Raw genomic sequence first — 26,054 nt, 5'->3', positions numbered from 1 at the left:
AGAACACTTTGTCCAGACAATCCAGAACAGAATCGACGCTGCAGAACCTCTGGGTTTAACCCTGAAATGTCGGCGGCACATTGTCTACACGTCCCTCTCCTGTGTAATGTTGTAATGTTTGCCACCGACTGACTGCAGTGCCAGAGAAGTAGAGTTCATCCATCTGCCTGCAAGACTGTGGTCCGATGTTTTCCATGCATTATTTTTGAACATGTATGATAGAGGTGACGGTCTGTCTCTGTGACCAGAGCCGTGTTGAGTGGATGCAGTTAGAGCTCGATAATCAAAAGCTTTCACTGCGATGCGCAGGAGGAAGTGAGCATAGAGTAGAAGTATTTTCTACATTCCATCAGCAGCAATCATCCAAGCTAGAGGGAGTTTGGCTGCCGTTGCTTTAGCAGCCTCTGGATCAATGTCGCCCCCCCTGGAGTCTCAGCAGAAAGGGGGAGTAGAAAGAACAGAATCCACTCAAGAAACATGAGTCAGACTTAAAAGACTTCTGAGGGAACATCTCATAATTCCTACTGATGGAGTGCACCGAGAACTCCTCGCATCTTTGCGGAGGACTCAGCGGATCTCCAGTCCAATCCGACGGACTCCCAGAGCCACGAAACATCCGTGAAATCTCCTTAAATGATGGATGTAGTGTAATCCATTTCTCCTCCATTGCATTGCCTTCCAGGCTCCTTAAATCTTTCTGCCACAATATGGCCAAACAACAATTACACATTCTTTATTCTACTGGTGCGTTTAAGTGCCGTCACTTCGACCGAGCAATTTAGCAACTGGTTAACCGCTGGAATCCACTTTAACTGCTACGTTTACAATGACTGCAATGGGTAGGCTGCAATTTCTCCTATGCCACAATTTAAGACAGTGAAACAATAGTTGTTTGGAGCGTTTGTTGTCCGACACCTCCAGCCTGGAATATTTTGGGTCTTGGCAACTTTGTTGGCATTTTGGAAATCTTACCAACTTTCTTAGCAAAGCAAAGCAAAGCCACGCCAACCCAACCCCGTCATTCCCCTCAGCACTTAAGTTAATTAAATCAAATAAAAGCACAAAAGACACACAGCTCCCTGTTTTCTTTGGAGGTAACGAGATTTGGCACCTTCCCTAGTCCATTTGAGGATTAACTCCTCTCTTTATGATCAGAGGTTTGGCTTCCTCCTCCTATCCATTGCTCCTCATTTTCCCAGCTATCTTTGTGTTTCCTGCAAGTTGGAATTTTTTTAATTGTCAGAAAAGTTAGTTTGGATTGTACATCTTGGATAATTGATCAGAGATTTTAAATGATGCAAACTCTAGAAGCTGGTTCTGACAGACGGCTCGAGACACGATCACAGGTCGTTAAAAACACCCTCTACATTTTCATTCTCGTCAACGCTATAGTCTCCATCTACATCCTCGATACCTCATCACTCCCTAAAGCGGGCAGTGATAGCAAACCCAGACTACTGTATGTTCTCAAGATAATAAACATCTCAATCCCACGAGTTTTCCCTGAGGTACACCTTCTTCCTCAGTATCGGTCCTGTTTTGGGACCTAGCTAACACCAAAAGCCCAAAATGCTGCTAGAAATGTAAAACAGTTCTGGTTTGTCAAAAGACACAACTTCTCTTAAGCACTACAGCTCTGAATGTAGGTAGCGTAGCAACTTTCTGCTAATGTGGAACACATGGCGGGACCTGAACCCAGCGCTGCCTGTGATGTAATGCCTCTGCTTTACGAACAGCATAAATGTTCTGTATGCAGTTGTTCCTCCAGTGCAGTGTTCCCTCATTGTATTCAAGGACTAATGGTTTTTCTTGGCTCGGCCCTTTAGGAATAAGTGAATTGTCTCTGGCATGACTGTCCTCCCCCCTAAAAACAGCCGACGCAAGATGTTTCTGATTTATTCTCGGCTCTAAAATAAATACCGATACTCCGGAGGCTTCGGCCAACCTTGTTTTGAAGGTACGATCTGTCCACCACCAAACTGATTGAGGCACATTTAGCAACTGTTTCTTCGTGGTGTCGTGGGGGGAATCCATCCTCCGGAGGAAGCTAATGGGCCCAGCAGCTGTGAGATGGTGGGACCACTGGGAAGGGAAACACCTGGTCGCTAATGGCGATCAAATCAAAGTCCCCGAAAAGGTGGCTGTCGCACACCTGAACATTGAACGACCGGTTTGAGATGCGTTTAGGTACATGTGGAAGTTTATGCACTCGGAATAATTCATGTGTTTTATTACAAAGACTCCATAAGCCTCGACTTTCATCCTCAGATTTATAAAAGTTTAATTTTCCAGCCTTCCTGTCTCTGTTCCCTTTGGCTCTCGAGGTGGACTTGATTACGTAAGTCTCAAGTCCTGGCAGGGCTATTTATTATGTTGGGCCTCCTGGCGCTGCCCGGCCTGCCATCCCATCACACTCTGCCAAAGTCAGCATGGACGGCCTGGACTAGAGAAAGTCACTGAAGAAAATTATAAAATATAAACGTTGGAGTTTGATCACCTGCAGCAGACGGAGGTGGACTTCTAAAATCCAGACTTCTAAAATCATCCGCGCTAAAGTTCCAGATCCAGACCCGGATCGAATTTACATCTCTGGTCCAGACTCTTGTGGAAGCGCCCTGTGTTATCACAGACGGGTTCCCCTCAGGTGGATTTAAAAAGGGGTTGTCTGTGTTTGCGTTAGTTACCTGTGAGACAGTGTGTGTGTTTGTACCGGCAATGGGGGGGGCAGGTGCTTCAGTTTTTTCCATGAGGCTGATGGAGGATGCGGTACGGGGGTATTTTTAGCCGGTGATTCTCCAGCTGTACGGAATTTGGTTTGGAACTCAGACGTCCCGACGCACAGCGACCCCAGCGGAGAAGCGCTAACGACCGACACGCGCAGGTTCTAATTATAACGTTGATGATGGATGTGAGGCCAGACGAGCACAGAGCATCCTCTTCACTGCCAGCACCCTGTTTACACCACACACACATTTAGATATAGATGTACGCGTCTACGGAGAGGCAAACACGAGCAACCGGCATCAGTTTGTGCGGTTTAACAGTCGATTAAGTTGTCAAGATGCCCCAGAACGACCTGTTTAAAAAGGACTTTTGAGTATTTGGAGACGCCTTCTGCAAATTTTATTTTTTTTATTTTAATAATCACTTGTTATTCTCAAAAAAAACAAACAAACCCCATCAATAGTGCAGTCGTCATGGCAACTACACTGACCTTCAGTGCTGCTGCAGAGAACCAAAGTCCAGTTCTGCTCAGCTCTGGCGTTTAGCAAAAGCATCAATAGCGCTAATCGCTAACTGACCACCCGTTTCAAATCAATTAGAAGAATCCCAAGGAGCATTTCTTCAGGAGATGATTCCTATTTTTTGCTTCTTCCTCCCGACAACATCGTTAAACTCTCACTTGTACGTGAAACATCGAACACATCTGGAGTTTTACATCCTCAAAGGCTTCACGACCTCTCCAGGTCCCCACCAGCACCACATCTGGCAAGACTCCAGCAACAGCCGAATCATCAGTTTGATGTTCTTGACCTATGACCTTTCAAGGTATCACCCATTAATTTATACTTAGGCCAGCAGGATGAAAGTAAAATGCAAAAAAAAATTTTAAAAAACACCAATGATTTTATTGATTTTTTTTTTTTTTAAATTTTATAAAACTTTATAAAAACGTTCTATTTGTTTTTTGTGCTTTGGAGGAACTTAAAGGATCTTTGATTGGACTGTTTGATGGTGTGGTGCTGCCCCCTAGTGGCTAAACAGATGAACGACAGAATGATGGTTTAAATCACTTCAACGGATGAGATTCGGTTTGATCAATAAAATAACCAACAGTCAAAATTTTAAGGATGAATAAATTAGATTTATTTATTTTTGATTTACTTAAAATTGTATGTCCAACTTTTAACTCTTTTAATATTCCATTAAAACCTGACTTTTGTGCAGTTTGTGGTTCAAGTCCAGGGTCTGATATTGTGTTGTTTATAATGCGTACAATGTTCCAGCCTTGTTTATTTTGTAACCATGGTTACTGTTATATTTTTCCTCTTGTTTGCGTTGCTTGTTCGCTGACATATTGTTTTTACATGATATTGATTCTGTATTTGCAGGGTATGACAGATCATTAACGGTCCTTCAGTCAACGAGAGAGAAGCTGGTCGGAGAGGAGGAAGAAGGAATGGGATTCAAACTGGTTTCTGCTGCTCAATGTGAATAAACTGGTTCCTCTAAAACCAAACCCACTAATTAAAATTAATATGATGTGATCCAGTTTATCTCTCTCGTTTTATCTTTTCTCGTTTTGCTCCAGGCAGACAACATTTTAGATTTACGTTGCTGATAAATTAAACTTTTAACCGTGGAAAAAAGTTAAGGTTCTGGGAAATTAATTTCAAAAAAAAGTTTTTTCCGGAATATAAAAATGAAACTCCACAAATTTTCCTACAAACTGGAGGAATTTTCTAACATTTCAGAGAATTTTGATGATTTTTGTCTTTTTTTCTCATTTTGAAAAATGATATTTTCCCCATAAATTAACAAGAATAAAATGTTTTTTTTAAAAAAACAAACAAGAACAACAAAAAAATTAAAATAAATGTAAAAACAAACGTCAATATGTTCAATGCACCCTCTGCTCAATTATCAGAATTGCTTTGCAGGAAAAAACACAATCTTGACCAAACAGGAAATGATGACGTCATAGCCCCCCCCGGCTCGTTCATTGGAAGCTGATAGGCCGCCCCCCTGCAGCCTTATGGCCGGTCGCGTCCAATCACGGTTCCCTTTTGGATGTTATGTAATTGGACGGCCTGCATGTGTGTGACGGGGGGGGGGGGGGGCATTAAAGCCACTGGAGCCCAGTGATCCCTCTTTCTAGGCGTTGGAGGAGGACCGGGACAGCAGGCGGGGGTAAGAAGGTTTTATTCCCCTCACTTTCACCTAACTGTGCATGATGTTTGTAAAGGAGAGCGCGCAATGCAACATGGGACATTATCCGTTTCTTGAACACATCAAAGTTGATAGTTTGCAAAGTTTACACAGCTTCAGAGCTGTCAAAGCCGTTGGTTTTCACCTCTGCTGTGATTGGTCAACACCAAAGGCAGGGAGCACGCTCGGAGATATGATTGGTCCGCAGGACAGCTTGTCCCGCCCCCTGCCTGTCAGGTCAATAAATGGTCAAACAGGCTTTGTGATCCTCAAAATACTACAGCAGACAGAATGAAAAATGTATTCCATGAATTATTCAAATTTTATATATATATATATATCTATATATATATATATATATATAATGTAAATGATTTATTTGTCAAACTTCATGATGAAACCTCTGCAGCTACATTTAAATAATTGTATATTCTTACAAATCGTCTCTTCGACATGCACACATAGAAATATCATGAACTCTTTCACACTGAAATATGATTGTTTTGACTCTCAGAGTGAAACCTTTGCTGATCACGCTAATTTTGATCATTGATTATTGATTTCTATGCATATGTTCTGTCTGCAAACCCCTTGAACTCATGCTATGGAGAAACCAGTTTGTTCTTTGGACCCAGGAGAAACACGTTTGTGTGAAATGTGATGGACTGATGACCTCTGAACAAACTTCTCAAAGAAATTTTTCTGGCTTTTAAAACTAAATAAAATAAAACGTTTTCTAGAAGCTCCCCGCTATGGATACAAAGAAAAGATCATCTTTCCCTAGAAAAGCCTCACATGCTTAATAAAACCTTTTAATCCTGAGTGTTTCATTTAAAGAGCATGACTCAAAAACTGTTAAATATCCGTTCATCCAAATTTTTTGCACTTTAATCTTTTTTGCACTTTAATCTTGACATATATATATTTTAATAAAAATTTTTACATTTGGGGAATTTTGAGTATTTCCTAACTTGAATTAACTACCTTCTGTATGTTTCTATGTCATGCATTCTGGTGTTCTTTAAGGTTCATATCCTATGATCTCTTGGGTTTAGCTTGTGTCTCTTTGCTTCCTGCCCAGAACTCAGGATGAAGATCGCTCTGATTGGTCAGAGTCTTTTCGGCCAGGAGGTTTACAAGGAGCTGCGGAATGACGGCCATGACATCGTGGGAGTTTTCACCATCCCTGACAAAGACGGCAAGGCCGACCCACTGGGTGAGGACCGGGCAGGGACCAGAACCTCCAGCCTCCAGCTACGAGTTCACGACCGGGACGAGTCTAGAAGCCTTTTTGGCTTCCAAACACAATGAGTCACATGCGTAGGATGCATGTTGTTAAAAGACGATGGTGTGAAATGAAGGCCATTCATGTCTGTCTTTATATGATAGTCCTCAAGCTTCCAGTAAACGTCCATATTTGGATTTATAGACCTGTAAAGAAATGACTGCCATTGGCTGCGGATTATAGACCTGAAAGGGAAAACCAGACTCTTGGAATTTTTCTATATTGCAAAACTTTGTGAGTCATCGTGTGGGCTGATGAGGTCAGAAGTGTCATTGTTGAATGTAAGTGCTACGCTAGCTAGCTAGCGCTTCTCTGCTGTTTCATATTTGTGTTAATTCCGTTGAGTTTTTTGTTCCTTCAGCGGTGGAGGCAGAGAAGGACGGTGTCGCCGTCTTTAAGTTCCCCCGCTGGCGTCTGAAGGGCCAGGCCATCCCAGAGGTGGTGGATCAGTATAAGGCCACCGGCGCCGAGCTCAACGTCCTGCCCTTCTGCTCCCAGTTCATCCCCATGGAGGTCATCGACCACCCCAAACACGGCTCCATCATCTACCACCCCTCCCTGTTGCCTCGCCACAGGGGCGCCTCCGCAATCAACTGGTAGGAAACGTTCATCCAGGTGGGCGTGGGCGTGGCGGCTGGGCGTTCACCCGCTGTCTCCGACACACAGGACCCTGATCCACGGCGATAAGAAGGGGGGGTTCACCGTGTTCTGGGCCGACGACGGGTTGGACACCGGACCCATCCTGCTGCAGAGGGAGTGTGACGTGGAACCAAACGACACCGTCAATACCATCTACAAGAGGTTTCTGTTCCCAGAGGGAGTCAAAGGGACGGTAAGCAAAGGCGTCGAGGCTGCGCTGGTGTGTGGGCGGAGCCTGTCAATAAAACAAACTGACGGGTAAACCACGGAGGAAGTAGGACTGTATGTGCGATTTAACAACTACAGGCAAATACGAGTCTCTTTGAGGACAAGTCGCTATAGTCAAACTTTTACTTGCTTTTAATTATTTTATTTTTTCAAAATTTGTAGAAACACTTACAGTGAGGTCAGTCAAACATTTCTGCTCTTCATATCTGGTAGTATTTTCATATATACTGTAGATGTTGACATATAACACAGTATCATCAGCATAGCGGGGAAGCCATTGCCATAGACCATGGACCAGCGCCACCAACACACCTGCACATAAATTATTTTATATTAGTAAAGTGTTGAAACAGTATCAAGAAATATATATATCTTTTTTAATCTTAGCCATAACAATAATTTAATGCCATTTAAGTACAAAATACAACAATTTTCTCTCAACACTAATGGGAGATTCCAGGTAGGAGCTGCGACTGTTTCAATTGGAAAGTCTTTACCATTCAGAACATGTAGGTAAATAAATAATTCATGCATCACATTAAAGATGCTGACGTTTATCATTCTGGTTCCAGGTCGATGCCGTGAGGCTGATTGCTGAAGGGAAGGCCCCGAAGATCGTCCAGCCTGAGGAGGGAGCCACGTACGAGTGCATCCAGAAGAAGGATAACGCTAAGGTGACCCAACTTAACTCCAAACCATGAAAACTTTCAGTGGTAAAAAACACATTGTCAGATGGTTGGATGTGTGCATGTTCCTATGTTTTTCTGCTGTGCAGTAATACATTGAAGCTTTAAAACGCAGGCAGAGGAAGATAATAAGAGAATCATTAGTGTTTAAAATAATAAACATGTCTCTGGGTTTGAAGGTCGGGACAGCAGAGGAGAATTATGATCCATTAATATTTACGAAAATTTGATATATTTTGCGAAAATTTTTTTAATTGGTCGCACTTTATAGTGTTGGATGATTCTCTACTAACAGAGGATCAGGAATACGTTTGACTAACACCTGACCAACTTATTTCCATACACAACCATTAATAGTTATTTCAGGAGTCTTTGATCTAAAGGTATGAACTCGTCCCCGTCTGCAGATCGACTGGAACCAACCCGCCGAGGCGCTCCACAACTGGATCAGAGGAAACGACAAAGTTCCCGGGGCCTGGGCCGAGGTTGACGGACAGGTAAATCATTCACCTCCGGCGTTCGTTGACGTATTTGTGACAGTGTTGGGTCTGACGGGTCTGAAGTCCATGGCCAGACCTCATTTAGAGGACGTCTGACTTTATTTTCCTCATAATCTAGATGCAAAGTGCGAATGATATTTACTTCCTTAATTATTCACAGCAGACCCATTCTAGTTTACAAGCGTTATGAACTTTGTACTTGCATCTGGAAAGAACACCGCCATTCAACAGTGGCTGACTTCCAGACAACAAAAGACCGAACCACACCTGATTTGACGGCTAACACTCAGTTTAACGAGACGCCTGAGGCCTGTCCACAGCTGAATGCTGCTTTCAGCCAGATTGAGATGAGATTTTTACGACTAAAACTTAAATAAATTATTTCCTTATTGCATCGTCTCATGTCATTAAATTACATCCAAGGCTATTGAATCACACATTGATTATACTCAAGACAGAATTTAGCTGTGTCCGAGATGCCCTGAAAGACTCTCAAGGACTGTTATGGAATTAAGGAAAGCATAAAACATTCCTTGTGAATCCACAGATGTGACTGAACTTCCTTGGTAGTTCATCCCCAATGGAATGACTTGTTAATGTAAGTCAAAGAAGTCCCCAACAAGTGCAACTGATTGATGCCGCGGTGTTCAGCACAGACCTGGTCCTGGGTATGATGACAAACTGCTTACAACCCGGAGAAGGATGGGTCAGTTGCCCAAGACACACCATATGATGACAACCGCAGGTCATCTGTGGTGCCCCAATGACCCTTAGGGGTAATGGGATAGTCTAGGCTGGGCTAGGCTTCTGCTTAGAGGTTGGAGTGTTGGGTTCTGGTTTGAATCAGCAGGTATCTCCTGAGGGTGGTGCTTTATGTGTCTTCACCCCGGTTTAGGTGTTCAGGTGTCTTTCCCTGTCTTCCTGTAGAAAGTGACGTTCTACGGCTCCAGTCTGGTGGATAATGGCACCACAACCAACGGTCAACCCCTTGAGATTCCTGGCGCCAGCCGGCCCGGCATCGTCACCAAGGCTGGATTGGTGCTGTTCGGCTCCGACGGCAAGACTGTAAGTCAACCATTGACATCCTGAAGCGAGATTTCCCACAAATTCCAACAGATTTTCAAAATCAAGACCAATAATAAAGGAGGAAGTTAGAGATTTATACCCTGAGGTCACATTAAAAAGGTTTTTGGATGAATCTTGATATTATATAACTCATGTTAGATTCTTAAAAGTTGTTTTTACCATACACCTAAAAGCAAAAGTCCCACGAAACTGAAACCGTCATGACTCCTTTACCGCAACCTGTCCATAAAATCACTTTCATTTCTTTATTAATTTGATCTCTGTTTAAGAAAAATTTGGCGCTTTGACAGGCCTTTTACCTGAAGCTTCTTAGTGGGAGCATCTTTAATAGAAAAGAACTTCCTGTTTCCTCTCTGGAACAATGCCAGACGGAAGATTTGGGTGTCGGCGACATCAATGCTGTTAAAGTTGATGTTCTTTTCACACTGAGACAAGAAAAACTTTACGTCCTTCAGCATTTTTGTGTCTTTTAAATTAATGACTTATTTTCGGCATTTGCAGAAATAGTAAGCGAAAACAGAAAGCAACAAATTTGTAAATGTCATGTATTTGCATACATAGGAATGCTGCAGGAAACAGGTGGTGTATTCATGAATTTATTTCACGTTACACCCAAAACACACCTCAGAATGATAAAGGGACGGAACACTAACCCCATTGTGCTGTTTAACTTGCAAAAGGAAGTAGGACACAGCTTTTTAAACCTGAGGCATGTGCCGAGAGTCTCCAGACAATCCAGAATCTCACCACGTTGGAATGTTACTGGAGTTCTCTTTCCTGTTGTCGTGTATTGACAGTCACAGGCAGTTCTTGTAAATCTAACCTGTCAATCATCCCCATCCTGTGATGAATATTTACCCCACAACTTCTCACCTGAATACGGTTTCTCAAGCTTTATATTAATGTTCACCACAGGTTTATAATACCAAAAAATACTGACATGTACAACAAATATAAAACCATAAAGCATAGTTAATATAGTTATAAATACTGTTACGGTGACACATTATGATTAAAAAAGATAAATTTCATCAATATAATGTCCAAACATGGGGGGAATGCAGTTGATCCTTCAGGAGTCACATGACCTGTGTGTTGGTAGAGTTCACACTCCTCCATTGTTCACCGAGGTGCCACAATCATGTTTCTGGTGGCGACAAAAATCTGTGCGTCACACCGAGCATCAACAGCTGATCACAACCAATCAGTGGTGTCCGATTTTGAAGAACTAGTTTAAAACTAAACACGGAATCTTTAAATCCCTTCCCCGATTTAGCTGAAATGATTCTCATCTCTGTGCACCGACATGTGGAGTAAAAGCCAGGAAAACGTTAGCTTAGCAAACAGTATAGATATATACGGGTAAAAAGCTCATCTGGCTCGGTTCAAAGTTCAGTCACACACCTATAAGCACCTTTGTTTATTTTGCTGTGCAAATTTAGATTTTAATCTATCATGTGTCTTTACAGCCTGCAGCCTATTACTCAACAATACACCAGGAAGTCATTCCATCTGTCTGTAGCTTAGCCAAGAAATAGTAACAGCACCTGACTTATGCTAAGCTAATGGCTTCCTGGTTTTGACTGCAAACAGTATAGTTTGTGTTCAAGTGCTCAATAACATTTTGTTTTTGAAATACGTGGCCTTAAAAGATTTTCTAATCAATGGTTTAAAAAACGGATCGTGGATTGGCACCAGGGCAGGAACGTGGTTGTTATCTCTTCTTGGGCGCTACGCGGGACTTTGGCTGGTGGACAACTTGACGCCGTGAACTTTCCGCATGTGCCTCTTCATCAGCAACCTCTCGGTGAACAACTCTTCACAGTCCTCGCATTTGTACGGCCTCTCTTCTTTGTGTTTGGCCAGGACGTGTTTCCTCAGCGTCGAGCCTCTGTTGAAGGACTTGCCACAGATGTGACACCTGAAGGGTTTCTCTCCTGTGTGGGTCCTTATGTGTTCGGTCATGTGACCCTTCAGTTTGAAACACTTGCCGCAGAAGTGGCAACTGTAAGGTCTTTCTCCCGTGTGAACCCTCATGTGGTTCTGCAGGTTGCTCTGGCAGGGAATCTGTTTGCCGCAGATGTGACAGTCGAAGTTCCCCCGGCTGTCGTGCGACTTGCTTTCGTGCGTCTTCAGGTGCCACGTCAACACGGTTTTTTTGGTGAAGATGAAGTTGCATATGTGGCAGCGGTACAAGGTGGTGCTCATCTTTTCTTCCGAGTGCTTTTCGTCCTCCTCGGGGTTCTCCAGAGGTTCCTTGCCCTCTTCTGCCATTCTGGAGTCTTCTAGCTGCTGCACTGTTTTGATGAGTTCCTTCGTCAAGGCGTCGCCGTCGTCACTGTCCTCTGCCGACAGCTGCTCCTCGCTCCCGTTGATCCAGAGCTCCTCCCTCTGCTCCTGCTGCTCCTCTTTGATCTGGGATGGTCCCGGCTCTTCCCGGCACTCATCCCGGCTCCAGTCCGGCTCTGGAGTGTGGATCTTCTCCTCGGATGGAGACGCGGTCGGCCACTGGGCATCTGCAAAAACGGAAGTTGAAATGCGTTACGCTTGCGGTACACACAGCACTTCCACCCGGAGGTTCATCACCGACAATTTTCATTGGCTGATTGAGATATAAATGCAGATGTTGGCTGATAGATCCTCCATGTAGCTAAAGATCTAAGTCATTAATGAAGCTACATCTCTGTCCTTCGTGCAGATGTGGCAGGTAGCACCTGGGCAATCCCTGCAGGCAATCCTGTTAATATTTACCCCATTAATGATGTAATATTTGAAGAGTACCCATGCAAAAGCACAGCAAGATCATTTTTATGACCTGGGCGGCCCAGACTAGCAGCTTTAAAAGGCGTGTTTGCCTCCATGTAAGCAGAGAGAAACGTAAAGGGAAACAAAACCCTAGTTTGATCCAGATTACACCAGGAAGATGAATTATTACAGGATTATATCCTCCTCGTGCCCCGATCACATTCCTTTAACCAGAAAAACACGTTTCCTAATATTTATCTCAAATATCCACCGTCAGCCTTAATCGTTTTTATCTGTTAAGGGCGGTCTTGAAATCATAACTCTCATTCTGGCTTCTGCTCACAAACACAGACTGAAAACACTCCATGTAACAAAACTTTATTGCTATTCCACTTTTTGTGAAAGGACATCTGTCCGTACAGAATATTGCAAGACAATAAAAAACAGAAATCACATTGATTAAAAGGCAGAACTTCAGCTGTCATTAAACACATTAGGCAAAAATATTTGGTATAAGTGTGAAAATTGAGCACATGATCAATCTTCTGGGCACATTAAGTGTTTCAGTGTCATTCTACTGAGCAAGTAAGCGTAAAAGCAAGTTGTAATTAGAGGTTAAAAGACGCTAATTTGTGCAAATCCACTGCAATCATAAATAAAGTATAAATAACCCCTTTTCTTGATTAAACAGATTCATTACGCTGATCCAGAACCAGTGTCTGAATGGAACTAGCGTTGGGCGTAGCCACGCCGTCGCCTCACGCCGCGTCGAGGTCGTTGTGAACCGTCTTCATGTGATTCTTCAACACCAGCAGCTGGGGGAAGCGCTGGTTGCAGTGCGAGCACTTGAAGGGCGTGTCCTCCCGGTGTCGGTTGCGGGCATGTTTGCTCATGGTGGAGGATCGGTTGAAGGTCTTGCCACAGATGTAGCAGGAGTACGGCCTCTCCCCGGTGTGCGTCCTCAGGTGCTCTTTAACGTGACCTTTCAGTCGGTATTTGTTCCCACAGACAGGACAGGAGAACGGTTTCTCCCCGGTGTGCGATCTCATGTGGCAAATCATTTGGCTCCTGGAGCAGGTCTTTTTCCCGCAGATAGAGCAGATGTACCCCTTTTCTGCAAACATTGGGGAACTTTTCGCTGCATGAGCTTTGAGGTGCGATTTTAAATCCAGTTTTTTCAGAAAAGGTTGACGGCAAATATTACAAAAAAAAATGTTCGTCGTTCCTCCGATGGACGGCATGAGTTGGACGGGTTCTGACCACGTCTTATACTCCAGGTGATCTCCGACAGTTACGACTTGAGTTTGTCCATCGGGGGCTTTGTACTCGTGATGCCCAGGTCTCGAAATTCGAGTTAGATCGTTGGGCGTCTGCTTTTCTTCACGCTCTCCAGTTTGAGCCATGTCTGTAACGCCACTGTACGAGGAACGTACAGCCGCCTCTGCAGACCCGCTCCACGGTGCGATCCATTCCTCTTTACAGGTTGGGGTCACCGGCTCCTCCTTGATCTCAGTCGTAATACCTTTCCTCTTTACTTCCTGCTCCTGAATGCACACTTCCTGTGTGGGTGTGGACAAATCGATCTGGATTGAATCTGCAACAGTGGATAGGAAAATGTTTTTGGTTGCAGCTGAGAAAAGCACTTTTTTTTTTGATCACACATGAACTAGACGTCGGGAAAGTTGAACGATCCCCAGCGGCGATACTCGTCCTAACGGCGGCGGGGAAATCGAACGCGAGTAGAGCCTTGAATAAAAATGCACTCACAGGTAGAAAAATAAAATACTCGGAAGTACAAACAGGAGTCACTGATTCACAACATCTTAACATCAACTCTGACGTCTTTATTGTAACTTGAAAGCTGAATTCAGCGTCTCCTCTTTACGTCCCAGTTAAACTGCAGGTATGCTGAAGCACTGCTACGACCCCTGTTGGCTTTATTGAACCAAATAATCAAAATTACACCCAAATTCTTCTGATTTTATGACCCAGAATCATCATATTAATAGTTTCCCCTGGAAACAGCTTTCCTGGATCACAAGAGGACGTCTCTACATTGGTACTGGAACACTTCAACATACTTTACTTTCAAGAAAGCCGTTCAGCCTTTCTTGAAAGTAAAGCTACGACACTCTGAGGGGGAAATTCAGCAAATCTTAAGATATTTAAATCCTCACATAACTTCCTTACATAAGAGGTTAATAACACTACACACATCATCTTTTGTTTGGTTGACAACTCACAAGCCAGAGCGTACAGAAGCACGTTAAGTACATTCATGCCCGAGTGTGAGTGAGTTGCATTGAAAACAACAAACGATTCATCAATTTTCAAAACAGTTGGCATTTCATTTCCTTTCTACCAACTAAATGATTAATCGGGGGTCAAATGCATTATTATCTGTTTTCAACATTTGGATTGGCACATGCCTCAGGCTAATTCCTGGCACATCGGGCCAAGACAAACAAACCTGATTGTGAGAAGCTGAACAGAGTTTACATGAACATGGCTTTGAACTCGTTTCACTTTCTGCTTGCATAGCGTTCGGCTAATTCAAGTTATATTTTACAAACAATGGATTTTTAGCATGACGAGACACCAGAGGAGTGACAGGAAGTGCAAAATTTCAAAGTACAAATGCGTTCACACTCGGATAATTTAACACCTCGTGGACAAGGTATGCAACGTGAAAAGAGTCCTAATGTTGGCGTGACAGCAATGTTTTATTAATATGATCAAAATAATGTGAGTCATAGTGAGTTTAATATAAAATGTTGCTTATTGATAAAAAGTTATTTTTCCGTACTAACAGAATATGTTCATTTAGTTCAAAGACTATCGCGGTTACAGTTGGGTGTGGCCACCATGAATCATTTTAAAATATAATAAATGGTTCCTGATATACATTTAATCATGACTAAATAAGTCACTCAATGAGGTGACAAATGAATGATGAACACTTATTTTAATCAGTACCAATTTATGCTAGTTTCTTTGCAGACAAAAAAAGTAATGTTACAGAAATGTGGAAAAAGGAAGTACATCCATAAACCTCAGGGAAATAATTTTGAAATCTGTTTGGCAGAGATGTTATTCCACATTAATTACGCTGTCCTTCAAATATACATGTTTTCCATATATTTACATGTAATGCATTTATTATCGTGAAGTTCTCTCAATTTGTAACTTTGGCGTAAATATTTCTAACAAAATAAACATGAAAATTTGTGATAAATATTAAAGTTAAATATATTTAACAAAAAAAAATTGTTATTACCTGACCAAATGGTCTATATAACGTATAATCTTATTTATTGTCAATGCTCCTCACATTACTTACAAATAAAGTTATTTATTTTGAATTCCCACCAAATAACGGTCAATAATCGTGTCATCTCCAAACGAACCCCGTCATCAGCTAACGCTAGCTATGTGGCTAACGTAGCGGGTGCAGCATCCCGGGGTGTCCCGCGGTTTGATCTCAGGGGACTCGCGGCTAATTGCCCCACCCCCCCCAGCCGGTCGTGGAGGCGGCAGCTGCAGCGTCACGCTGGGGGAGCGTACCTGCCCTGCGGAGCCTGATCTGCGGCTGGTAGACCATGTCCAGCAGCCGCTGGAGCCGCTGGTTCTCCAGCCGGGTTCGGTACACCTCCTCCTGGTAGTCCAGCACCGCCTTCTCCACGAAGCCGTAGATGTCCACCGCCGCGGCGGTGAGCCGCTCCGTCAGGAACACGTTGAAGGACTGCAGCGTCACGTCGGCCATGTCTGCTGCTGTCCGTCTGCTGCCTCCGGACGAGTGGCTCCACAGGCGCGGGCTGCCCTGTGCTGCTTATATAAAGTAGTTACACCGCCCCCTACTGGAGGACACGGTGTACGACACGGCTCACAGGGACAAGCTGCTTACATGGACGGAAGGATAGCTCCACAGCTAGATAGTGTTTTTTGTGTTATATATATAATACTGTATATGTATATTATATTCAAGTATATCTCAGTTTATGTCATTTTGAGTTCATTTGTTTTCAAAAAATACACAAAAATAAAGAATACTTTATTAATCCCCAGATGGGGAAATTACTTTTTCACTCAGTTGCACATTTGTGTTAGTTACAGATAGTGTGTACAGGCCACTGAAACACAACCACCAGCACACAAAGGGCCTGTAAGCATGCAATTAGTACACACAACACACAACATCAAACAGTAGATGTGGAGGCAGCAACTTTTGGCGTGCGCCCCACTTGAGCAGCTTGTAGGGGGGGCGGCGCCTTGCTCAAGGGTGCTTCAGCAATGGCTCATAGGTGAGCTGACACCTTCCACCGTTAGCTCATCTGTCTAAGACGTCTGCTCTACCGCTGAGCCACTGCCACCCCCCTTTTATGTAATTTTCCTTGAGTTATAAATAATAATTCCTGTATTTGTTTTATAACCTTAAAGGGTTTTTCTTCATTCATTCATTCATATCATTCATTCGTAAAGAAGGCGTCCATGTTGTATTGTAAATTTGCTAAATCGTATTTGTAAATTTAGTTTTTTTCTGTGCTATATTAAAAAAAATGTGTTTGTAAGCATCAAATAGATTCTTATCATAATTGAAATTGCACTCTGCATTTCTTTTTTGTTCCCCAATCTTGTCTTTGTCCCAATATTGCTTTATGTACCCTCAATTGCCCCTTGGGGACAAATAAAGTTTTTTGAATTGGGTGGGTCTGTTGCTAAAAGTCACTTAGTGACTTGATTGATCCCAATGACTGGTCCTCTCTCGGTTCATGTCAGGTAAAGGTGTCTACATGTTGTTTGACTGTTCCCTGAACTCTCTCTGCAGCTGCTGGTGAAGAATCTACAGTTTGAGGATGGAAAGATGATTGCTGCTGCTCAGTACTTCAGCTCAGGCAGCAGCGCTGCTGTGGAGCTCACAGAGGAGGAGAAAGCCTTCGCTGAACAGATGAGGGTAGGGACCCCCACCCTACCCATTTAAGAAAGTTAAAATCTATACTCTTCCCCTAGAGATGTACCTTGCTTACTGTTGATGCTTTCTCGCAGGCTGTGTGGCAGAGTATTTTATCTAATGTGGCTCAGATCGATGACTCCACCGACTTCTTCAAGTCCGGCGCTGCTTCCATGGATGTAGTGAGGTAATTGAGAATAATAAAAGCCTATAGTACACCTTTAAACTTTATTTATTCATCTAACTCTCCCATTCTACTTTTTACTTCACTTGATTGTGTTCTAATATGTCTCTTTGTACCATATGATGGATCAGGACACAGGATCGTAGGCTTCTCTTGTCCGAACTGAAATACCTTGACAATAACGGGAGGTTACTATGGAGATACGTAGAGATGCTCATGCTCACCAGAGGATGAACCCTACTGACTTTTCTCTAGAGTCACCAACCTGTCCAACAGTTTAAACCGAGATACAGACATTAGCTTATATAGCATCACCGCGCCAAACGTCCCCTGCAGTAACCCAAACCAAAAGAGTTGCCCTGCTATTAACCTTCGTTCCTCTCCTCCTTTCATCATCTTCAGGCTGGTGGAGGAGGTGAAGCTCCGGGCCAGTAGCTGCCAGCTGCAGAACGAGGACGTCTACATGAACACCACTTTCCAGGACTTCATCCAGATGTGTGTCAGGAAGCTCCGAGGGGAGGACGATGAAGATGAGCTGGTTGTAGACTATGTGAGTCCTAAAGCTAACGTTACAAAGTTGTTGCCCACGATGGCGTGCTGACTGTTTCTTGATTTGTAAAAGGTGGAGATGAACATCAACAACATGACCATAAAGATGCCTCATCAGCTTTTCATTAACGGAGAGTTTGTGGATGCAGAAGGAGGAAAGACCTACAAGACCATCAACCCCACCGATGGCGCGGTACGACCAAAGCACAGAGAAAAAGACTCAACTAATGAAAGATTCCTGTACAGTATAATTATCGTGTATTTAACTTCCGTCCCACAGGCCATCTGTGATGTGTCGCTGGCCCAGGTCAGTGACGTCGACAGGGCGGTCGCTGCCGCTAAAGAGGCCTTCGAGGAGGGTGAGTGGGGCAAGATGAACCCCAGAGACAGAGGAAGACTCATCTACAGGTCAGTGCCCTTCAGTTGGACATCGGAAGAACTACATCTTAGATGTTTAGGGCTTGATCTTATCATAGCTAGGAAGTAGTTAATTTCGTGCCTAGAGCCGACATGTTTAAGCAGCAAATGCTATCGCTGTCCGTGAATCAGTGAGTGTGTTGGGGTACAGATGAGGTGAGTCGGGGTTGGGGTTCCGTCAGATATAAATAGTTGATGACAAACAGCTGCTGTGCCTCCTGTGTAAATGGGACGGAAGCATCTCCTGGAGCATCGCTGCAGGAAGTTTAATCACTCATTCCTCATGAATGGTGTATTGGTTCACTCTGTTTTAATAGGATTGCTACATTTTTTTACGTGGCTTGTCTAACCTGAGGAGTGAGATTTGAATAATAAGCCAGGCATCCGAAGAGACTTGTGTACCAGTTAGCTAGCAATGGGGAATAGAATGTGTCTGGAATGAAGTGGACCTTGTTTGTGTGGCACATGGTCACCACAGTACCTATTTGCTCCAACTATGCTTTAGTGGGAATCAGTAAATATGTGCTTTGAAAAATTTACTGACATACGATTAACGGGCATACCACTAAGTCCTTTAATGGTAGTTAATTATACTCAATATCACCCCAAACTGTGATCCATGACATCAGCGATGCCGTTTCCACCCACAGGCTGGCTGACCTGATGGAGGAGCACCAGGAGGAGCTGGCCACCATCGAGTCCATCGATTCGGGGGCCGTCTACACTCTGGCCCTGAAGACTCACGTGGGAATGTCCATCCAGACGTTCCGTTACTTCGCTGGCTGGTGTGACAAGATCCAAGTATGATGACACGGTCGTAACTACGTCAAACATTTATATGAGATAATCGCTATACATGAATAATGGAAATTATCAACAGGGCAGCACCATCCCCATCAATCAAGCCAGGCCCAATCGGAACCTCACCTTCACGAAGAAGGAACCAATAGGGTGAGTGGGTTTTTGTAACGACTTAGGTTACAAGTATCTTAAATAATATAAACACCATAACTTGTTGTGTTGTCCTGGATGAATATAAGTAATTTCCAGATTTATTGAAGAATCCACTATTTATTCGTAAATCAGAGTGTGTGCCATCGTGATTCCCTGGAACTACCCTCTGATGATGCTGGCGTGGAAGACGGCAGCCTGCCTGGCGGCTGGAAACACTGTCGTCCTCAAACCAGCTCAGGTCAGACTTTGAAGATCACACATTTACAAATCCATGACAAAATAGTCAAGTCTCAATACTTTCCTCTAAATGTGTTCAAGCTGTTGAGACAAACCTCGCTACTGTGAGTGAGTCAGTTTCCTGAAGACGCACTGACTTTCCTGAAATTCCTGTCAATACCGTCAAAGGATAACATAGTTTCTGTTATAAGAGTAAAATATGACTCATCATAATGAAACCAGATTGCATAGTTGAGTGTTTCAGTGTTGGACTACCGTTGGGTCGCCAAACCTGTTCATGTACGAATGAGGGCACAGCCAGACCTCTACTCCTTACACTGACAGAAATCTAGAAATTTACGACTATAGTTCTGAACCTAAAATGTCCGACCCATTTTAAATGTGAGGCTTTGATGATATAGAAAGAAAAGACCCTCTTTATACACTACAACGGTCTAGACGGCACAAGAAACCAGTCATTGGGGTACATCCTCTGGAGATCACTTGTCTCATTGTGATTGAGCTGCTTCAGTCTTGGTTCATCTGACAGACTAGCATTGTCCTGCTAGTGTGGCTAAAAATAAGTTGCGTGTTTCCAGGTGACCCCACTGACGGCGCTGAAGTTTGCTGAATTGGCTGCGAGAGCGGGATTACCCAAAGGAGTGATTAACATCCTGCCTGGATCTGGTAGCTGAACGCATTCAGACTCATCAAGCATCGCATTAGCCTGACCTCAGCTAATGATGTGCTATTGTACTTGTCTTCCAGGCGCTTTAGTGGGTCAGCGTCTATCTGACCATCCGGATGTCCGTAAACTTGGCTTCACAGGCTCTACTGAGATTGGCAAACACATCATGAAGAGGTAAGAGGTAACAGGTGTGAATAAAAACTCTAAACTAAACGTGACATTGCTGTTCAACTTTGTTCTCCTGTGTTCTTCACTATATTCAGCTGCGCAGTCAGCAATGTGAAGAAAGTTTCTCTGGAACTCGGAGGAAAGTCTCCCCTCATCATCTTTGGCGACTGTGACATGGACAAGGCTGTCCGAATGGTAGATTCCTCAGCGGCGCTTGACTCCTGGTCTTTCAGTACATGTTTAAAGAGTCTCAGATTCAAACTGCCGTGGCGTTTGCGTATTTCAGGGCATGAGCTCTGTGTTCTTCAACAAAGGAGAGAACTGCATTGCCGCCGGTAGACTGTTTGTGGAAGATACAATTCATGATGCGTTTGTGAAGAAAGTGGTATGTCCAAGATTTTATTTACACTGCTCTACAACCACAGGTTCTTTAGAGACATACAAGTCCCATATTAAATCCATTGGTTTTTTTTTTTGTGGATCTCTACTTTCGTGGTCGTTTTACTCTGATTCTTTATCTCTCAGGTCGAGGAAGTCAAGAAGATGAAGATCGGTGATCCGCTGGACCGCTCCACCGATCACGGTCCTCAGAACCACAAAGCCCACCTCGACAAGCTAGTGGAGTATTGTCAGACCGGCGTGAAGGAGGGAGCTACTCTGGTTTGTGGTGGAAAACAGGTGCAGCGGCCCGGTAAGCTCAAGTATCCGCACCTGAACGGGTGGTTTAGAGAGTCTAGGATTTGGTTTAACTTCCATGTCTGCTTTCAGGTTTCTTCTTTGAACCCACGATCTTCACCAATGTCCAAGACAACATGTACATTGCTAGCGAGGAATCGTTCGGTCCGGTCATGATCATTTCCAAGTTCAAGAATGGGTACGACTAATGCAAAAAAAAAGGCCTTGAAAAGACTTATATCCCTTCTGAACCACATTGAGTCGACTTTTCTTTCCTCTGCTCCTCCTTCCTCACGTTTGTGTCCATCCATCAGCGAAGTGGACGACGTCCTGAGAAGAGCCAACGCTACAGAGTATGGCCTGGCATCCGGAGTCTTCACGCGGGACATCAGTAAAGCTTTGTACGTCAGCGAAAGGCTGAACGCTGGTACAGTTTTTGTCAACACCTACAACAAGACGGATGTAGCCGCGCCTTTTGGAGGCTTCAAACAGTCTGGCTTTGGAAAAGACCTGGGTAAGAAAATACCAAAAATAAGAACGTAGGTAATAAACGTGGTTTTTATCGATACTGCCCAGCAGCAGGCTAGCTAACTTTATTTTATAGATATTCAATGAATGGATTTTGTTGTGTCAGCCAAGTTTGTGGTGATTAGATTGTTTCTCTCCTTCTGACAGGACAAGAAGCTCTCAACGAATACCTGAAAACAAAGGCTGTAACCATCGAGTATTAAGTCCCGTGATGGAGGAAAGAATAGTCAAGGCATCGACTCCGTGTGGATTTCCAAGAGATGACGTCGTCTCGGATCCGTGTCGGCAGATAGTTCTCTCCCTTATCGATTACCGACCAGAACGCTGTAATCACTTTAACATGCTGATCGATCACTAATATGTTTTAATAGGTTAAACGATGCAAATGAAATTTGTTCCTACTGTAGGTGGCTGAAGTGACTTCTGAGACTGTTTTACAATCACTGTGATTTCGATGCAACATGGGAATGTTTGTATTTAGGTGTCACCTATTTTAATATGGCTTACATTAGGTCAGAAAATCCAGAAGAAATTTAATATTTCTAATAATCGCTCGATGATGTAATCAATGAAAACTAGTGAGAACCCCCTGTTGCCAATCCCCGTTGTGTTTGTGTGTCCGCCATCGGATATTATTTCAGAAGACTTATGTTTGATAGTTATTGGCAAGTCCTTGCAAGTACTTGTCCCTGACGGAACCTACTTAAGGGATCAATAAAGTTCTAAAGTTCTACTCTTGTTCTAACCTCTGCAAACTGTTTCCCAATAAGAGTGCCTTTTGAGCAATTCAAGGGAACCCAGATTGTCTTCATTGTATTGCGCGGAAAAAAATAGTCCCTCTTATTTAAACCCAAACGTGGACCAAAGTCGTCTTCATGATTTCCCGTGAGGCACCTGCTTCAGGAACATGCAAGTCGCCTTCCTTCTGGATGAACAGTGCCCTCTCCTGGCCGGCGGCTCACCCTGCACACATGTTCTCACAAAAAGAGCAGCGGGGCGCATGATGGGCGTCTCAGACCCCCACTCATCACGATCCCTCCACCGCGTTTTTCGCGGGCAGCCCACGCGCCCTAAGTCATTGGTGGCTTCCGGAAGCTGGGATGGGCACAATCCTGCAGGAGCGCGTTCCACAACAACAACACCACCCGGGGAGGGTTTCCGTCACGGAGCGGGAATGGAAGAAGGCGTCGCGGAGCGTCGGCAGGCCCGCGGCCGACAGGTAGCGTGTGGATCCGGGGGGGAGGAACGGACGCGCGGCGGTCCTGCCGCCTCAGCGGCGACGCGCAAAGGCGCGCTTGTGGTTTACGCGTTTTGATGCCAGATTCTCAATTTATTAATCGATTTGTAAGCAATTCATTCGTCGTGTCGCGTTTAATTTTATTGCACGATGCGTGTGTTTGATGAATATTTTCTTTATTTTTTTGTACAAGACATAAAATGGGTAGGCGGCAGTCACAAAGGAGGACACTGCAGAACCAGGATCTGCTCCCCAGACAGGAGAACACCGAGGGGAAGGTAACCGTGACGACCTGATGATTTTATTTGAGTCTGCAAATTTAATGCATCTAAGAATTAAAAACCGGGATTCTCCAGATTTAAATATCTGATACAAAATAATTTATTCTCATCCTCGGTGTCAAAACACAGGATTATCCACAACACTCTGCTAGTAATTTATTTATTAGCACAGCATAATCATCAGGGTTTGAGATATTATATATTTTTATATTTATATTGTAAAATTATTAAAATTAGCTTATTTTAGTTATAAAATAAGTTCAAGTTTATTTATTTTTATGCCCCCATCCGGGCAAGTAATAATAAAACTAAAAACACAACAAATGTACATTAACATGAATAACGACAAATACATATTCACAAGATCCACATTAACATCCAAAATAAAAGTTATTAAAATGTTATTTTAGTGATAAAATAAGTTAGCTTGTTGCTAACATAGTGCAAGCCCGCTAAATAATACAAAAGGCTTTAATATCTGCTTATAAACAACCAAACTGAGTTTTTTGCCAAAAATTGGGTAAAAAGTGTTTATTGTACGTCACAATAACATTACTATGGTATCTGCTTTGTCATGATTGTGATATTTAATACTAATTTTTTTGTACCAAGATTATTGTTTTGTGTAATCCAGCTTACAAATCAACCAAACACCCAACTTCCTCATGTATTAATTAATGATAAGTGGTAAATATGCGCAGGACTAATAAAGACTCTTCTATCATAGAAGCTGCATCAACGACCAAAACATAAACCCTGCGGCACCAAGCACAACGTCTCTCTGCAAAGGTGAGATTGATGTTTGCTAAAGAATTAACGCCATCCTTTCCCACTTTGATGCCGAGATAATATCCGTCACTTTTCCCTCTCTAGTGTTCAGGGAACCTCGGAGTCCGATCGGGTGCATCCTGGGGAGGACAGGAAGGAAGTGAAGGTGCAGCCATCTGCTCAACGCTGCGGCGGGGAGCGTAAGCTAACGACTTCCAGGGGGAGCAGACACACACCAGCCTTCCCCTGCTACACCCGGACTGAACCGTGTCCCCATCCGTCGGACGGAATCTCGCCCAACCCAGAGAGCAGTCATGGAGAGAGTGACAGCGACACGGACTTGTCCGAGTTGGAGAGACTTCCTGTGTTGCGCGCCGGTCGGGTTCCTCCACAGCTGGAGCTGAGGCCGGAGGTCATCGAGGCTGACGGGTCCTCGCCTCGCGGCCACAGGCCCAGGGGCCACAGCCACAGTGGCTTCGACTTCCCGGATTTCCTCCCTCCACCTTTCAACTCCTGGAGTCTCAGCCAGTTGGCCGTTTTTTACCACATGGAGGGCCGGGGGACCCCCCGTCCGAGACCCATGGGTCCTTTGGAAAGGTACCTGGAGAGGCTGCTTCAACTGGAGTGGCACCAGATTCAGACCTTTCAGGAAAAGAGCGGCAAGTCGGACGTTCTACCCGGCTGCCAGAGATCGCCCGCCTCCACCTCGTCACGCCTCAGCTCTCCCAAACGCATCCTCCAGTGTCAGCGCGCCTTCCCCCTCACCTTCCTGTCCTGTCTGGCGAGTCACTCCGTCCCCCTTCCCGGCGGCATCTCTTGCTGTAGCCGCTCCACCCACGGTCACATCCGGCAGTCCAGACTGGGCCCCCTGATGGAGCACCGGGGGCCAACGTCGCTCCCCAGGAGGAGCTACAGTGAGAGCCGGGTCCACTCCTCTGGTTCTCAGAGATCTGGTAGTCCAGCGAGGACCACCAGTCACCTGAGGAGGATGCAAGCCTCTGGCAACATCCGCAACCTCAGTCAAGATGCTAATGCCAGGCCCCTCTCCCATACCAGGGATGCTAGCATTGACGCTACCGGGGGCTGTTTACCAGGGCGGGGGGACATGTCGGACCACAGAACAGGGGGCTTTAGGAGGCGGAGCGGCTCCGAGCAGAGGACAGGTAGATTAGAAAGACGGGGCGTGTTGGAGAAACGACAAAGCGGTTCTGAGTGCAGGAGAGGAGGAGCTGAGCGGAGGAGAGAGATCAAGGAGCTGGAGATCAAACCTGACGCCGTCGCCGCAATAATGGACAATTTACCCGGGTCCAAAAAGACGCTTGTCAAAGGACTGAACCGAGCGAGACAGGTGGAGTTTGTCACGTGAGGGGACCTCTGTAGAACAGCTGGTCATTGCATTGATTAACCAACTCAAATGTTTAGTTTAAAATCAAGATTGTAGCTTGTTTTAACACATGAATATTATTTTTAAAGATGATTGCACTTACTCTAGATTGTTTAATCCAATGCTGGGATTGGAGTCGGATAGGCTAATCCAACGGTGGACGCTTGCCGTTGATCAAATGATAATGTGAATACTTATACGTGTTTTTTCAACATGTGCTTTTTTTAAATGCAGGATTTTTCACATATTGTGAAGTTAAATATTTATAATCAAGAAGAAGTTCTGTAAAAATAATCTGGATGTATAACCGTTGTGTTTAGTTCTGGTGCTCTGTGGCTGACCGATACCTCTGAAGATCTATGGACACGGGAATACATGCACAAACCATGTAACACCTCATTTTTTTGTCACATTATACGACCAACTTAATGTCCTGAACAAGTTAGAGCTGTAAAGTTTAATTTCAGTATAATCAAATCTGATTTTGCAAGACTTTTTAAAAAAAAAAAAGTGTGAGGCTGCTATGGTACTTATCATGATTGTATGAAGCATTTAGGGTCAAACAATGAAATATGAAGAACCATATGTGAGCAGAGGTGATGAATGAATTTTGATGTTAGCCAGGATTCCAGGATCCACCTCAGGCAAAGGTCACTTGGAAGACGAGGCAGAAATGTGTCACATTCTAAGAGGGCAATTTCTGACATTTCCCACAGAGATAACAAACACAAACGTGACATCAAGTTTATAGGCGCGATTCCAAAAATATCATTCCACTACAAGTTTAGTGGTGTGACTCACTCACAGCCCACTAGGAAACTTAACAGAGCCTGGGAAGTTTTATGTAGAGTCAAGCAAAACATTTTTTTCTGAGGTGATGACCATTTGAAAAATAAAAATCAGTTTGTTGCAGAGAACATAATTAAAGTAATCTGACTAATCTTACATCTACTGATTTA

The 26,054-nt window shown here is 44.0% G+C and overlaps 3 protein-coding genes across 3 annotated transcripts; 2 read left to right on the top strand and 1 right to left on the bottom strand.

Annotated features, from left to right (window-relative positions):
- The first annotated feature begins 4,848 nt into the window (after positions 1–4,848).
- Positions 4,849–22,158, top strand: aldh1l1 (aldehyde dehydrogenase 1 family, member L1). The gene is made up of 23 exons (XM_068315111.1): positions 4,849–4,911; positions 6,011–6,145; positions 6,576–6,810; positions 6,881–7,046; positions 7,654–7,755; positions 8,175–8,264; positions 9,195–9,332; positions 16,924–17,049; positions 17,142–17,233; positions 17,633–17,780; positions 17,853–17,972; positions 18,060–18,187; positions 18,847–18,997; positions 19,077–19,147; positions 19,283–19,388; positions 19,966–20,053; positions 20,135–20,228; positions 20,318–20,417; positions 20,509–20,607; positions 20,748–20,913; positions 20,991–21,096; positions 21,212–21,411; positions 21,573–22,158. The coding sequence occupies exons 2-23, from the start codon at positions 6,019–6,021 to the stop codon at positions 21,626–21,628; spliced, it is 2,709 nt and encodes a 902-aa protein (XP_068171212.1). The 5' UTR covers positions 4,849–4,911; positions 6,011–6,018; the 3' UTR covers positions 21,629–22,158.
- Positions 9,972–15,938, bottom strand: LOC137594922 (zinc finger protein ZFP2-like). The gene is made up of 3 exons (XM_068314605.1): positions 15,663–15,938; positions 12,859–13,692; positions 9,972–11,869 (listed from the first exon to the last, which is right to left on the bottom strand). The coding sequence occupies exons 1-3, from the start codon at positions 15,859–15,861 to the stop codon at positions 11,085–11,087; spliced, it is 1,818 nt and encodes a 605-aa protein (XP_068170706.1). The 5' UTR covers positions 15,862–15,938; the 3' UTR covers positions 9,972–11,084.
- A 367-nt stretch (positions 22,159–22,525) lies between the features above and the next one.
- On the top strand, positions 22,526–25,599 carry LOC137595886 (uncharacterized). Its single transcript, XM_068316248.1, has 4 exons — positions 22,526–22,644; positions 22,856–22,940; positions 23,671–23,732; positions 23,817–25,599. Exons 1-4 carry the CDS (start codon positions 22,526–22,528, stop codon positions 25,075–25,077), a joined length of 1,527 nt encoding a protein of 508 aa, XP_068172349.1. The 3' UTR covers positions 25,078–25,599.
- Positions 25,600–26,054: the final 455 nt, after the last annotated feature.

The sequence above is a fragment of the Antennarius striatus genome, chromosome 5 (assembly GCF_040054535.1).
Source record: "Antennarius striatus isolate MH-2024 chromosome 5, ASM4005453v1, whole genome shotgun sequence".
NCBI lineage: Eukaryota > Metazoa > Chordata > Actinopteri > Lophiiformes > Antennariidae > Antennarius > Antennarius striatus.
Note: the sequence above shows the minus strand (reverse complement) of the source record. Positions and strands in the feature narration are given on the sequence as shown.

Coding starts and splice junctions, on each gene's coding strand:
- aldh1l1 (XM_068315111.1), top strand. CDS start 6,019: ATGAAGATCGCTCTGATTGGTCAGAGTCTTTTCGGCCAGGAGGTTTAC. Junction 8,265..9,194: donor GGGCCGAGGTTGACGGACAG/GTAAATCATTCA, acceptor GTCTTCCTGTAG/AAAGTGACGTTCTACGGCTC. Junction 19,148..19,282: donor ACGAAGAAGGAACCAATAGG/GTGAGTGGGTTT, acceptor TTCGTAAATCAG/AGTGTGTGCCATCGTGATTC.
- LOC137594922 (XM_068314605.1), bottom strand. CDS start 15,861: ATGGCCGACGTGACGCTGCAGTCCTTCAACGTGTTCCTGACGGAGCGG. Junction 13,693..15,662: donor GATCAGGCTCCGCAGGGCAG/GTACGCTCCCCC, acceptor CCACTGTTGCAG/ATTCAATCCAGATCGATTTG. Junction 11,870..12,858: donor CAACGACCTCGACGCGGCGT/GAGGCGACGGCG, acceptor CCGTTTTTGCAG/ATGCCCAGTGGCCGACCGCG.
- LOC137595886 (XM_068316248.1), top strand. CDS start 22,526: ATGGGCACAATCCTGCAGGAGCGCGTTCCACAACAACAACACCACCCG. Junction 22,645..22,855: donor GGCAGGCCCGCGGCCGACAG/GTAGCGTGTGGA, acceptor TTTTTGTACAAG/ACATAAAATGGGTAGGCGGC. Junction 22,941..23,670: donor AGGAGAACACCGAGGGGAAG/GTAACCGTGACG, acceptor CTTCTATCATAG/AAGCTGCATCAACGACCAAA.